Source organism: Anoplolepis gracilipes, chromosome 7 (assembly GCF_047496725.1).
Source record: "Anoplolepis gracilipes chromosome 7, ASM4749672v1, whole genome shotgun sequence".
NCBI lineage: Eukaryota > Metazoa > Arthropoda > Insecta > Hymenoptera > Formicidae > Anoplolepis > Anoplolepis gracilipes.
In genome coordinates, this window is record NC_132976.1 from 1,287,797 (window position 1) to 1,302,562 (window position 14,766).

At 36.3% G+C, this 14,766-nt stretch overlaps 2 protein-coding genes across 5 annotated transcripts in view; one reads left to right on the top strand and one right to left on the bottom strand.

The window, feature by feature from the left end:
• Eag (potassium voltage-gated channel protein ether a go-go) overlaps nucleotides 1-14,766 on the top strand; it is a 105,798-nt gene that overhangs the window by 77,685 nt on the left and 13,347 nt on the right. Inside the window, exons 5-12 of one of the 4 annotated variants that reach the window (XM_072896645.1) lie at nucleotides 2,353-2,621; nucleotides 4,652-4,951; nucleotides 5,167-5,435; nucleotides 6,169-6,434; nucleotides 6,644-6,929; nucleotides 7,049-7,412; nucleotides 13,355-13,470; nucleotides 14,539-14,655. In XM_072896645.1, coding sequence (XP_072752746.1) covers nucleotides 2,353-2,621; nucleotides 4,652-4,951; nucleotides 5,167-5,435; nucleotides 6,169-6,434; nucleotides 6,644-6,929; nucleotides 7,049-7,412; nucleotides 13,355-13,470; nucleotides 14,539-14,655 — 1,987 coding nt within the window. The remainder of the gene's footprint in view (nucleotides 1-2,352; nucleotides 2,622-4,651; nucleotides 4,952-5,166; nucleotides 5,436-6,168; nucleotides 6,435-6,643; nucleotides 6,930-7,048; nucleotides 7,413-13,354; nucleotides 13,471-14,538; nucleotides 14,656-14,766) is intronic. The other 3 variants (XM_072896646.1, XM_072896647.1, XM_072896648.1) reach the window with 3 other exon arrangements.
• Nucleotides 7,522-11,107, bottom strand: LOC140668077 (MTOR-associated protein MEAK7). The gene is made up of 2 exons (XM_072896653.1): nucleotides 10,842-11,107; nucleotides 7,522-9,877 (listed from the first exon to the last, which is right to left on the bottom strand). Exon 2 carries the CDS (start codon nucleotides 9,875-9,877, stop codon nucleotides 8,540-8,542), a length of 1,338 nt encoding a protein of 445 aa, XP_072752754.1. The 5' UTR covers nucleotides 10,842-11,107; the 3' UTR covers nucleotides 7,522-8,539.

Genomic DNA, 14,766 nt, shown 5'->3' on the forward strand with positions numbered 1-14,766 from the left:
ATTGTCGCATAAAGCATCTAGCACGATGTAAATTAACTTACATATTTTTTATCCTTTAGTATCGCTGTTATATATTTACGTATGCATTAGAAATTTCAAATTTAGAGGCCAAGTTTAATATATTTATTATTTCGCTGACGCAACATCCGAGCAACAATATCTTTTGTTAGACTTTTCCCTTAAATCATGATCCACAAACTCAGATTATGCGAATTCGGCGAGTTTGACGTTATTAGCGCTCATTAGTAAAACATTTCGGTCGATTGAACGAACCAATTATCATTAGCGAGTTTCATTTCTCGTTTCATATCCCGCTATTCTTCTCCTGATATTAATACATTATGTACTCTGCTTTCATCTGTTACTCTGTTTGTTACCAATAATTTGTAATACTCTCCGTAATAGCACAAAGCACGCTGCGTCATATAATTATGCTATTTACATTCAAGCGTGAATTGGAATATTCGGCGTAAAGTTTAATATGGCGGCAATTGAGATAATTTTGATACCTTGCGGTATATTAATGTGATACTGTGATACTTTGCAACGATAAAATTGATAAAGACAGCGTTTTCCATGCAACGTTACAGAATAATGCAAATAAATATGTTACGTAATCTCTTTAACAAATATTTATCTTCTAATTTCGTAGTTGTTATAAATTACGGATTTATCGTTGAAGAATATTTCAGTATCAAATTTATTCTTCTCTCTCTCTCTCTCTCTCTCGCTCTCTCTTTCTTTCTTTCTCTTTCTAATGTCACATTTATCTCGACAGATTAAATAAGCCTCTACCGCTTCGCTTTGAAATTCACACTGGTTTGAAGTTATAAGCTACGCTCTTACAGGGATGACCCACTCTTTTTCCTACCCCTCGAGAACAGGGTCGCCCGTATTTCCGGCCGACGAATGTATGTATGTACATTGTCGATGCTTTTCATAGATAGCTCATACCCGCCATCATCGTTTGACGGGCTTACACGGTTGCTTAATTAAGCGAGTTATCGGGGCGCGAATATACATATAGTGTTTAATTATCAAGCGTTTAAGTATGTGTTTGTCCCTCGGGTTTAAAATTTCACGTGTACTCTCGCGAATTTCGCATTCTCTCTCTCTCTCTCTCTCACACACACACACATTAATTCACGATAAAGGACGGTCATTTGGACAAAATATTTTCGAGAGAGATGCGCATTCTGTTAAGAAGACGAGATGCAGAGATATCGTCTTAATCAGGAAATTTACTTTCCTATCTACTCCGACACGCAAATTTCTCAATTTTCTAACTCTCTCTTGAAAGCATCTTTTGTATCATCTATTCCGCGATATATATCTCTTTCTATTGCATTATCTGTATCCTCGTATTATATATATATATATATATATATATATATATATATTGTATCTTTTCCCTTTTCGTACTTTGAATTTTCCTCATTATCGGTAATCATTCATCCGCATGTTCGCATGCTTTATACCGCGAAGCATCGTAAGCGAATCCCTAATTGGATTCCATCGGTCTGTACTCGCATATAGCTTCGATCTTGCATGCCCGACATGCGGCATTGTGGACAAGTGCGACAATAATTTAGCACGTGGTGCAACTTGTCGCTTGTATAGTAGTTGAAGCATTATATTACAAAGACTTGGAGTGACAACTTAGAAATTGAATGTTGGAGAATTAACTATGTCTGATTGACTCGGCTTTTGACTTTTGCTCGAGGCAACACACAATAATTGCATGATTGGATATAATTTAACGCTGTCACGCAACAGAGAGAAATGAAACTTTTTTTTATCGACTATTTATTCGCGATATTGCAGGAAGAATACAGGTATAGATGTTTCAAGGAAAACATTTTTTTTATCCTCTCACGACAAACAATATCTTTACATATGTTTCTCTTATTACATTTGTATTACTTCATCATTCTACATTATTCTACATTTTGTAGCAGCAATTCTTATCTTTGGAAGTTTTTCTGATACATGAAATAGTACTGAGATTATAGTTTAATATAGTAGTATTCCTTTTTTTTCCTGTCTGAAACGCTTTTATTATTATTGTATTTTATATACTAGCACAATATTTTACAAACTAGCTTCTAGTAGCATGAAAAATCTATCTAGACTCTAGACTATGGCAGCAGAAAGATTCTCAGCCGAATTGACAATCAGCTGACTCGCTGATTCTCCCGCAACCTCTGCAAAAAGAACTGAGATTCGTGATAATCTTCCTGCGATCGATCGTGCTTGAAAGTATATATGACTTAAAAAGTAGATTTTATTCTCTCTATACCATCTTCGTGCTAGCAGACGGTACCGGTGTCGTTCTCTTTTTACGCTGTACAGAGACACCATTATGGCTGCTGCTGCAGATAGCGCCTATAAAAAACGAACGAGACCTCGTGGTCCTGTTCCTGCTGACGTTTCGAGACATCACCGCCCTGAAGCAGCCGATCGAAACGGACGACAGCAAAGGCGGCCTCTCCAAATTCGCCAAGCTCGCCAGATCGGTCACAAGATCGAGATCGGTTCTGGTCTCGCAGTTCAGCTCACATCTGCCGGCTCTGAAGGACCCAGCTGCGCCGACTACCACCAAACAATCGCATTTGGGTCATGTAAGTCGCCGTAATGTTTTATCACACCAACACTTTTATACACTCTTGTGTATTATACAATTTTTTTACTATCATATATTATAAAAGTTTTATACTATCATATATTATATATTATCCTTCAAACCAAACACGTGGGTCTTTCGTATCCGTGTCATTTTTAATCCATTGTTTTAAAAAAATATTAATAAAATCTCGAGGTTGGAAACTTGTCCAAAAAAAAGTCAGTTTGTGTCAAAAGGGACTTATAACTGAAGGGATAATTTAAACAGTTCATTCAGTGCAAAGTGCTGGCGAATCTAAATCTGAAGCGGACACAAATGACCCGTGGTCAGTTTGAGGTTATTATATATTATATGTTATACATATGTTACACATATATATGTTTTTTTCTCTTATTTTAAAATATATATGTGTTTTGATATCTTTTTCTTATCTATGGCTGAAAATTTATTTGGATTATTCAAAAACAGTTAGTGTAATGGATAACGGTAGTTACGATTTATGAAGTCTCATTTCGAAATCGATGAAATAAAAATGTATTTTCAATATTGCTCCACTTCGTCAGGAAATGGAAAGCTGAGAAACACATTTCCATGAATCTTTCTTCAAAATCAACATGGAAAGCTTATAGATTCGAAAGCTCTTTGGCGCGTAAAGAACTAATGGAGTCAGACTCGATGTTAAAAAAAAAAAGACAACAAATAAATAAAACGCGACGGATAAGAAATTGATGCGACATTTTAAAAAATTGTTTATTTTTCTTGATAATAATATGTATTTGTTAGCAATATAAAAATAATTTATGAAAACATGTAAAACATCTTTAAATGAATAAATTATACAGGGTGTCCCGTAATTGGTGAAAAACCTGTTGACGGCAGATTCTTGAGATCACTTAGAGTCGATTTTTCCTCAGCGAAATATCGAGGGACGTCATCATTTTTTGCAAGTTTCATGTAATTTTGGTAATTTTTTAACTCTAAAAAGTTTAGTTTGCGAAAACCGTCTTTTTTTCAATCATAACTCGGAAATTATTCGCTGAGGAAAAATCGTCTCCAAATGATCTCAAGAACCTGCCATTAGCAGGTTTTTTATATAAATTACGATAAATATAAATCACAAGATACACATATATCAATATATAATAAATGACTAATTTTTGCTAATAATTATCCTTTGTAAAGAAAGGATTTGTTCTTAATTTCAGGGATGGGAAAGTTACTTTTAATAAATATTTTTCGTTACTTTTTTAATGTTAAAGCAAAATCAAAAAATAAATAAAAATTATACTTTTAAAATATATTTTCTCAAAAAAATAATAAAATATCAATAAATTTTTTTAAATTTTTTATTTAAAATTTCTAATATCATAAATCAGAGGATGCGTAATTGGTGGCTCGCGGGTCAGATTCGGCCCGCGAGGCTTTCCAATTCGGTCCGCGACGTTCCAGTTGGATCCAAAAAATGGAAAATAACTGAATTTTTAGTGCATAGATGCAGAGGTGAAAGAGCAAAAAAAAAAAACTTTTACATTCAGCTGCTATGGCCCGCGGAATAATTTCAAATTTTGCAATTTCATATTTAGCCCGCCATAAAAGTTGGTTGTTCTAAATAATAAGAAAAAAAATTGTTAAAACACTCCAAGTATAAATAAAAAAATGTTACTTTGCATGAAATTTATAACTGTAGTCAAATACACGATATATTTCTTGTACTCTTATAATTACGGTCCGTATTCAGAACGCGCTTACAAAAAGATATTAGCACGGATCTATATGAATATCTGTTGATAATTGAAGATTAAATATAGGAAAATAGAAAATCTTATATGTCATAAATAGATTCCATACATATAAAAAATAACGATAAAAGTAACTGTTAAATTCGTTACCGTTACTAGAAAAATGTAACTACGTTACCGTTTTGTTGGCAAAAAAAAGTAACTGTAACGGTAACGGCGTTAGCAAGTACTTCCCAACCGTGCTTAAAATATATATATATATTTTAAAATATGACGTTTCTTCTTTCAGATGATGTCTTTAAGCGGCGATGTTATGCCGCAATACAGACAAGAAGCGCCGAAAACACCACCACACATCCTACTGCATTACTGTGCGTTTAAAGCGATCTGGGACTGGATCATTTTGTGTTTGACCTTTTACACAGCCATCATGGTGCCGTATAACGTCGCGTTTAAAAACAAGACCAGCGAGGACGTCTCTCTGTTGGTGGTCGACAGTATCGTCGACGTGATATTCTTCATCGACATAGTGCTAAATTTTCACACAACGTTCGTAGGTGCTGGTGGCGAAGTGGTGTCTGATCCGAAGGTGAACTTGAGACCTTTTTTAATTTCTCGGATTCTCTTTACAAAGAATTCTTTAGAAAAATAAAAATGAAGTATTTTGTAATGAAGTAAGCTGTAAGTTTATTATTATATATTGCACGATTGTGCGGTAAAAATTGTTGCGAATAACTTACATTCGGGATAATCGGCCTGCTCGGTTCACACGTTGTTCTCATAAGGCAACTTTGATACTTTCAGGTAATCAGAATGAACTATCTGAAATCTTGGTTCATCATAGATCTGCTAAGCTGTCTACCGTACGATGTGTTTAACGCTTTCGACCACGACGAGGACGGGATAGGTAGCCTGTTCTCGGCCCTGAAGGTGGTACGATTGCTGCGACTCGGCAGAGTCGTACGCAAGCTAGATCGTTATCTGGAGTACGGTGCCGCGATGCTCATTCTTCTGCTCTGTTTCTACATGTTGGTTGCTCACTGGCTGGCCTGTATCTGGTACGTCACATTAAGGTGATTTTACCCTGCGTACACGTATTCAAGGTAACACACACGTCTCCCCGGAACACGAGTACGCCGCGTAACAACGATCATTCACCATTACAACATTACACGTTCAAACATATCGTCATGACTCTTGCTATGCCACGTGTGATAAACTTTAGGTTACTGCATGCAACTCATATATTTCTTGTTTTCCATCATATCTATATTTTTCCTGCAGATTCTTTAACGATTCTTTTCTGATTCTCCACGTCTGCCACTTCCATTTTATATTGTCATCAAAAATAAGCGTTGACTTTTGTAACGTTTCTGAATTTACTAAATATTATTGCCAAGGAAACTTTAATCCCATATAAAGCAGCATGTAAATATTACTCTGTATATTACATTTATATAAGTACATATATATGTGTTGGAGATTATTTATATACTTATTTATGTACTTATATATATATACGCGAGAGAAGGGAAGAGACAGAAATACGGAGAATTGTAATGATATTAAAAATTAACTAATTAACTAATAAAGTTCAACAGTTAAGGTTGATTGAGAATCTTGAAAGTATTTGATGGAAACATAAAATATCGATCAAGTTTAAGATCACGATCGACGTGATCTTAAACTTGAAAGAAAATAGCATGCGTCGAGTGCATCGAAATGTTGTCACATTATCTCGCCATCTCATATCAATCTCCCGTCCACCTAATCCCGTCCACGGTAAGAGATCTCGTTGCGTTAAAGGTATTCGATAGGGAGATCGGACGCCGACAACGGGGTACAGTATTCATGGTTGTGGAAGTTGGCCAATGTTACCCAGTCACCGTACAGTTACTTGTGGACCAATGCTAGCACCGCACCCGAACTAGTAGCCGGCCCGTCACGTCGCACCATGTATGTCACTGCTCTTTACTTCACGATGACTTGCATGACCTCCGTGGGTTTTGGAAATGTCGCGGCCGAGACGGACAACGAGAAGATTTTTACCATCTGCATGATGATCATTGCTGGTATGAACAATATTACCATTAATCCAATAATCTAATCTTTTTTTTCGCGCGATATATATGTAAATAATAAAGAACATAAAGTCTCTCGATTCTATGCGGGTTTGATTAATAATTGCTGGAGATGAGAAAAATTTATTAAATAAGTGTTTGAAACTATCGTTTTTTTTTCTTTTTCTCTCTTTCTCTCTCTCTTTCTCTTCCTCGATCAGCCTTATTGTACGCCACGATCTTCGGTCACGTCACCACCATCATCCAGCAAATGACATCCGCCACCGCCAAGTATCACGACATGTTGAACAACGTAAGGGAATTCATGAAGTTACACGAGGTGCCGAAAGCTCTCAGCGAGCGCGTCATGGATTACGTCGTCAGCACGTGGGCGATGACAAAGGGTCTAGACACGGACAAGGTTCTCAACTACTGTCCCAAAGACATGAAGGCCGACATCTGCGTACATCTCAATCGGAAGGTCTTCAACGAACATCCTGCCTTCAGGTAAATTCAATCGCACATTTCCCGATTTTAAAGATTTTAAAAAAAGAACATATTTTAAATAGTCTTAATTATACTAATTCATTTTATTTCATCTTCTTTTTTTTCTTCTTAATATCTAGATTAGCGTCTGACGGGTGTCTGCGCGCTTTGGCGATGCACTTTACCATGTCGCACAGCGCGCCCGGGGATCTGCTGTATCACACGGGGGAGTCCATCGACTCCCTCTGCTTCATCGTGACCGGCAGCCTCGAGGTCATACAGGACGACGAAGTGGTGGCGATTCTGGGGAAAGGTGACGTTTTCGGCGACAGTTTCTGGACGAATCCGTCGATCGGCCAGAGCGCGGCGAATGTTCGAGCCTTAACTTACTGTGATCTGCATACGATCAAGCGGGATCGTCTGTTGGAGGTGTTGGACTTTTACCAGGCTTTCGCCAATTCCTTCGCCAGGAATCTGATCCTGACTTACAACTTGAGTCACCGGGTAAGTCTTTTTGAAAAAAACAAAAAAAAAAAAAAAAAAAATGCGAGTGTACCTGTTATAAGTTGACGGAAAGAATGTGATCGGATCATAAGTCTATCGAAAAAAGATGTAGATTTTGATTGTTTATTGAAGTTTTTTAATAGATCTTACAGTAATGCAGTAATGATTTCCTTCGATCTTATAGCTGGTAAACAATCGGTGTGTTTGCATTATATGTGTGTGTATGTGTATTTGTTTATTCTTTACATGATGACACAATTATACAGTCTTAGTTAACAAGAGCAATGTTTGTATGGCACACGGTTATTCGTTTACGAATAATTAACATACGCAGAGAACGATAAATTAACAATCATAACAACGTCAGGCACTATACAATAGGCATTCAGGCCACGCAACGATTGGCATGATATGATATTCTTTAATATCATAACGTTAAATTTAATAAAAAAGGTATACACGTATAGACGATATGATAAGATTGTACGATAAGTAATAATCGAATGATCAAAAAGAGATAATCGAGAGACATCAGGCCGTTATACAAAGGGACAAAAGTCCTAATATATAATATATAATATAATATACTTATTGTTAGATATAAATAATTATACAAATAAATAGCCTCATACACATATAAGTTTGTAACAAAAATGTACATAAAGATTGCATTCATACGTATACACAAACAGACAACTTTCATTCATACTTCTCGTGGTGATTTTCGTAATGTAATTCGTTTCCATTAATGTGCTCTAATTGCCTTTCGCAACGTTATCACGCGAATTCAACTTTAAAGACTGTGTAAAATGGGAAGATTTTTGTCTCTTTCTTTCGTCTATAACTATAACCAGTTATTTTTGCAAACTATTAAGATTTTATACATATTTATACATATTTTATATATATATATATATATATATATATATATATATATTTCTCTCATACCCGTATATATCCCGTTTACAATTATCAGAATCGATAACAAATTTTACATACATTTTATTCGAATTAAATCAAGTTGAACAATCTTAAATATCTGCAAATATCTTTACAACATTAGCATTCTCTCTCTTCTCTCTACTCTCTACAAGCTTCCATAAAGACCTCTAAATTTTGTATCACAATTACTCGTCGTGGTTTTCGCGAAGCCCTTCGCTGTGTAACTTACGACCGGACAGTTCCAACATCATTTTCGACGTCGGATCTTGATCTAATACCGATTTCACCTCGCGCACGTCTTCTTCAATATCCGGTAGCGGGCCAACTCCCCACACCTCGCAGTGTTTGATTTTAAAGTCTTCCTTACCGCTAAGTTGTACATAATTCTGGAAGGTGGTGCACGACAAGCTCGATTTGCCGGTGCCGTATTCGCAATCCAACCAGAGGCCGGGATAATTAAGCTGCCCCCCCATGAGCAGGCCGTTAGGCATCGTTTGCTGATGGAGATTAAGATATTGATAATGATTGTTGTAATTCGTTGACGAGAACGTCAGTATTTCCGGTTCGAGTTTGAATAGGAACGAAGTTTGAGTCCCTATGAAGCTCGGTCCTAGCCTCCAGCTGTCGGAGGCAAAACCGCCGAACACGTGGTCGTCCATGTCTTGCAGTATAATTATCGTTGCACCTTGCATGACGATCCTTCCCAGCATAGTGGAAAACGACTCGCCGTGCACCTGACTCGAGAACAGAAATCGCCATTCGTCACGTAACTCATGTGGCAGACTCAAATTCAGGAACAGAACGTCTCCTAAGCCTAGGATACTCGGAAAGTGCGGTATATTTTCCAAACCCTTGCACAACGGCAGAAGATTCAGATCATTTATCCGCGCAGCTGTATTCTTATCGCTACATTTCTTCTGAGAGATTAGATAGAGGTATTGGAAAACATGTGACTGAATGCTCTTGAACGTAGCTGCCGTCACGAACCAAATCTCCACTTGATCCACAGTCAGCACGTCCCCGTATTTCACTAGATCCTCGCAAAGACAGCGCGAACGCATCCCTATACGTCTGGTGTTGATGGTGCAGCCGATGCTGCTCCAGCTGAGGTGATGCGTATTACCAGAGTTCTTTTGTAGTCGCAAGTAAGAATTGATCGTTGCTTGAAGGTATTGAAGGAACGTAGCGGTGGGTATTTCATATTTTTGCTCTTCCTCTGAGAAACCGTCAAAGATCAGATTGGTGCGTTCCTCCGGACTACCACGTACGGCGAAAACATAGAGTCTACCAAAGTTTTCGCCGTTGATGGCCGAGACCTTTTTGCCAGGTTCGTGACAAAGGAACCGTACCACAAACTGTAGCAACACATCGTCCAAGTGGGTCGACCAGTGTTTGAATATATCTTCGCGTTTAATGGAACCCGAGCTGCGGGACATGGATTTAAAGAGGTTCTCCACTAGTGTCAATTCCTCCGAAGAAAGAATATTCACCGATGAACCAGAACGGCTCGACCCATGACCCATCTGAAAGAATCACATAGCATGACATTAATCATTTTGCTCATTTCAAAAGTATTAATTTCATTTTTCTAATCATAAACTGTAAGTCTTCCTAAGCATGCAAATTAATTTTTATAAAAACTTGTATCACAAAACTATATCAGCAGGGTACACTGTTTTTTTTTTTTTTTTTTTTTTTTTTTTTTTTTTTTTACAATGCACAATAATTATTTCAAATTATTGTGTACTATATCTAGCAGTGTTGAGCATCAATCAACTAAATTTTTAATCAATTAATCAATTAATTGAATAATTGTGACATTTCAGTTGTGATTAAATTTAATTGCAACTAATTGTTTTAGTTGGAATTAAACTTTGTTTAAATTACTGTAATATTTCCTCCTTTGCCATCTTATTCTATAAAAAAAACTCTCGCAAGGATATATAAACAACCAATAAGAATATCTAGTCTTTAAAATAAGTAACACATTAAATTAACAATTAATTAATTGTAATTGTGCAAAACAAATACATGTTCATAACTAACTATAGTTTAATTGTTAATTACAATTAACAGATAAAATTTATTTTTATTAAATATTATTTATTAATTAATTATCAATTGTTAATTGTCAGTATGATTTAATTGTGCCCAACTCTGATATCTAGTCACATTAATTTGCATTAATCGCAGAACGCAATAGTAAATTATTGAAGTCGTACTATGCAGAAAAAGAGCGATAAAATCTCCAATTTCTCTGACTCTCTTACACACACACACACACACACACACACACACACACACACACTTTTTTAGGATCCTTCCATAGAGATCATATTCTCGCTATTGGCTTTAGAATCGCAAAAAAGCTTGCATGCAAATATTTCCGCGACATATTTCTTAAACTCCACGATTAAGTTCCAAGGTGTGGTATCGCATTCCGCGTTACGTATCGTCGATAACGCGACATAAAATTCATGTACGCACCTTTCGTACGGACGAGCAGCCTCCTTTCCTGACAGTCCATATACCTTCTCGTTTGTCAACTCCGACCCGCGGACGGGGAGATCAACAGCCTCGATATTTCACGGTTCTCTCCTCACGTGGCAGCGGCTCGCGTAACGCCGCGACGTCACGTTACGTAACGTCACGTCACGTCACGTCACGTCGTCGCACGTCGTCGTCGCGCGAACGACGAACGACTCGGACGCGCTCAGCAGCCTCGGCCCTCGGCTTCACCAGCGGAGCGGATTTTAGAGGTTATGCGCAGCCCGCCACAGCGTCGACACCTATCGACCACTTGCGTCATCGCGCCTGCGCGCGACTGACCTTCGCACGCGCCTTATGCCTTATGCACCGTGCATCGTCTATGCGCGACGTTTGTGCATTTTTCTCGTTCGTCGCGCGCGCACGAGAAAATCGACGGTGAAGCTCCGAGGCGCTTATCGGAACGATCGTCTCGGTTTTTTTTTTTTTTTTTTTTTTTCTTGTACGAAAAACGCGGAGTAAGGGTTGTGAAGCAGTGGCGAATCGAAGGGGATCGGGGGCGAGATAACGTAACAGGAAATACCGGAAAGAGAGGATGGAAGGGAGGAAGTAGACGGAAATAGAAGGAAAAGACAAACACCGGAGAGAGAAAATAGTTTAAATTTTCACGATAATAACCGGAGGCGGTAAAGCGAGCTTGCGATCGCGTTTGAATATAAATTTAAATTCGACGATAATATTTATAGATGAAATATTTCTAGAGTAAACGAAAAGAGCGCAAAATGAGAGAACCGGAAGCTTTTTTTATTCGTCCCGCATTATGTCATTGGCTACGTCACGTTTATATGCATTTTTCTCGTTTCTATCGACGGCACGAGATTTAAGATTACCGCAACGTTCGAGACTTGTCGAAGTAACATTTGGGTCGGATAATGGGACGAAAGGGTCGTAAAGGGCGTAAAATTGCGCGGGTTTGCTCAAAGGGAATAGATGGCAATTGCGCAAGTTGTGCAATTTTCAAAGGAGTGTGATCAAGCGAGATGACCCTGAGCGCACAGAGCGCATTCAAGATGACGCACGTGCATAATGCGACAAAGCCGAAACGCAGCTCCGGCTGTTTCCACGCAATTTTCGCGTCAGCTCGAAAACGCTTAACTGTTAAGTATCGTTTAAATGAAACATTCTTTTCCTTTTTCACAACGAGTTTCTAAAATTACGCAGAGTATTAAATAATTATTAAATTATATAAAGTATATATTATATGTATATCATATATTCATATATATCAGGGGCAACTTTTTATATTTGTCGTAAGAAAATGATAACTAAAGTAAAAAATATAGATATATGTATGACGAATATAATCTAATTATATTTATTATGTATAGTTATAATTTTTTGACATGTGTGTGTGTGTGTGACATGTGTTCATAATTGCAATGATTAAAATAATTATCGAAGAAAAAGTTCTATATTATCGATCAAAATTTAACGTAACATGATAATATATTTGCTTAATATAAAAGTTTTTCAATTTATATACACACAAAATAAGATAGGTTTCTGCTAGGAATTGCATAAAGGAATATTTGTGAACTTTTAGAAATGACGTCTGACGTGAGTTTATGTTTGAATTTCGCACACTTACAGATGCACGAGAATATAATTTTTTACAGATTTCGAAAATCTTTTTTACTAGGCTTCTAAAGTTATTTCCAAAAGTTTACTAATATTCTGCTATGTTATTCCAAACGCGGACGCTATATCTCTTCCACAAACATACCATAGAACTTTTTATGTTAAATAAATATATTGTTACGACGTAACTGTCATCTTTTAATTTTTTATCATTTTTATATGAAATTATTAGTCTCCGCGTGTTGTTTTTATAACTTTACTTTAATCGTGGAGAAGAATTTATCAATCCTTGTAGCCTAAAAAAGAGATTTTCAAAATCTGTAATTCATGTTCTGTCGATAATATTTTGGATCCCTTTAATTCCTTAAATTTGTACCATTTTTATTTAACTAATGATTTTTTAATATTTATTTTTATATGCATATATTTTTTTATTATTTATTCTTAATCCTTGCCTTTCGGCTTAGGATGGCTTCCAGCTTACATGTTTTACGTATTTACGTATAGCCATTTCATATCTTGAATTCTATAAACCATATGAGTACGCTTATTAATTCTACCAAATATAATCCAAAAATATATCCCATAAAATCAAATAAAATGAAATAAAATAAACTGAAATGAACTAAGAAATAAACTCTATAAAAATATAGAAAATATAATAAATATAATATATATATATATATAAATATTAAATATCAATATCAATATATATTGACAAACATATACATACAATACATAAACTATATAATCTATAATTCTTTGAAACAAAACCTGTCAATGTATTTTTATCCCGAATTTTAAGTTAAAATCAAAATCCAAATTACAATTAAACTTTTTTATTTATATTGACGAATGTTAAATCTTGTGTGCAGCTCATCTTTCGAAAGGTTGCCGATGTACGTCGAGAAAAGGAATTGGCCGAGAGGAGGAAAAACGAGCCGCAGTTGGATCAGGCACAGGATCATCTGGTTCGCAAGATCTTTTCGAGGTAAGAAAACATTTGCCAGCAGCTATTAGTTACCGAATACAATCGAATGCAATCGGGCTCGGTGCCAGTTACAAATCCTTTGGACGAAATAAAAGGAATCCATTCTGAGAAATTGTATGTTCGATGTTCGGGAAATCTCGGAGAGCTAGAAGCTACGCGGAATAAAAACAAGTTGGATAATTTAACGAAGATGCAATCTTCTTTGATTTCGAGTCGAATTACAAATATTTTTGTACTTTATAGAATGGATTTCTGGTGCAAAAATTACGGTTGTTGTTGCAAGCATTTTTAGCCTAGTAGTTGACTACTTCCGGTTGCCACTAATGATAACACTGTTCCAAAGTACATGCTTCGATTTGTTTTAACAAATATCGAAGCATGCGAGAAAACTCATTTATTTTTGCATTCAAAATTTCTTCTACACAACAATGTCTAGATATAAGTGACTTTGCGATATTATAAGATTCTGCATAATAATTTATGATACTTTTCACGCGTACAAACGATGATATATAATTTTCCATATTTATAGCGCAATCTTTTATTTTGGTTCTTAAAATTTTTCACGCCACGAAAGATCAAATAATTTATATATACGATTGAAATAACTCTATATATATATATATATATATATATATATAATAATAATAATAATTACAGAGCATTTATGCTGGATATAAAGTGCATTCCAAAAAATTATTAATTAATAGAAACGAAAACATCAGTCAGCAAAAATAAATTCGATAACAATTAAAGTATTTATTGACAACGATTGTGAAATTTTGTCTAAGCAAGCTTGAAATAAACCGGAAGTATACATAATAGCGCTGCTGATGGATTATTTTAGCTTCCTTCCGTATCTTTGTACGCGTAACATCCTGTGTGACAATGTAGAAGAAAGAGAAAAAGAAAGAAAGAGAGAAGAAGAAAAACAAGCAAGAAAGAAAAGAATAAGAGAGATAGAAGCAAGATGTGTGCAAAGAAATTTATCGCGGGCATTCTTTATATTTTCCGTGGCTGTTGCTGAATGTGATCGTGTTGCTTGGCTGGCCTGTTGTTTCCGCGAAGGTTCAAGAGCGAAGGGGATGGTCAGATCGGCGTGACCAGGACCGTGAGCGGACGGTCACAGCAGGATTCCGACGAGGAGCTCACCGTCAACGTCCTGCCGCCCTGGCCGAGTTTTAGGCAATTTCATTTTTCTTATTCATATTTATTTCTTCTTCAATTCTCTTTTTTGCCTTTTTCCTCGCTGCCTACACAATTTCTTCTTATTATTATCTCGTTCATATTATAATT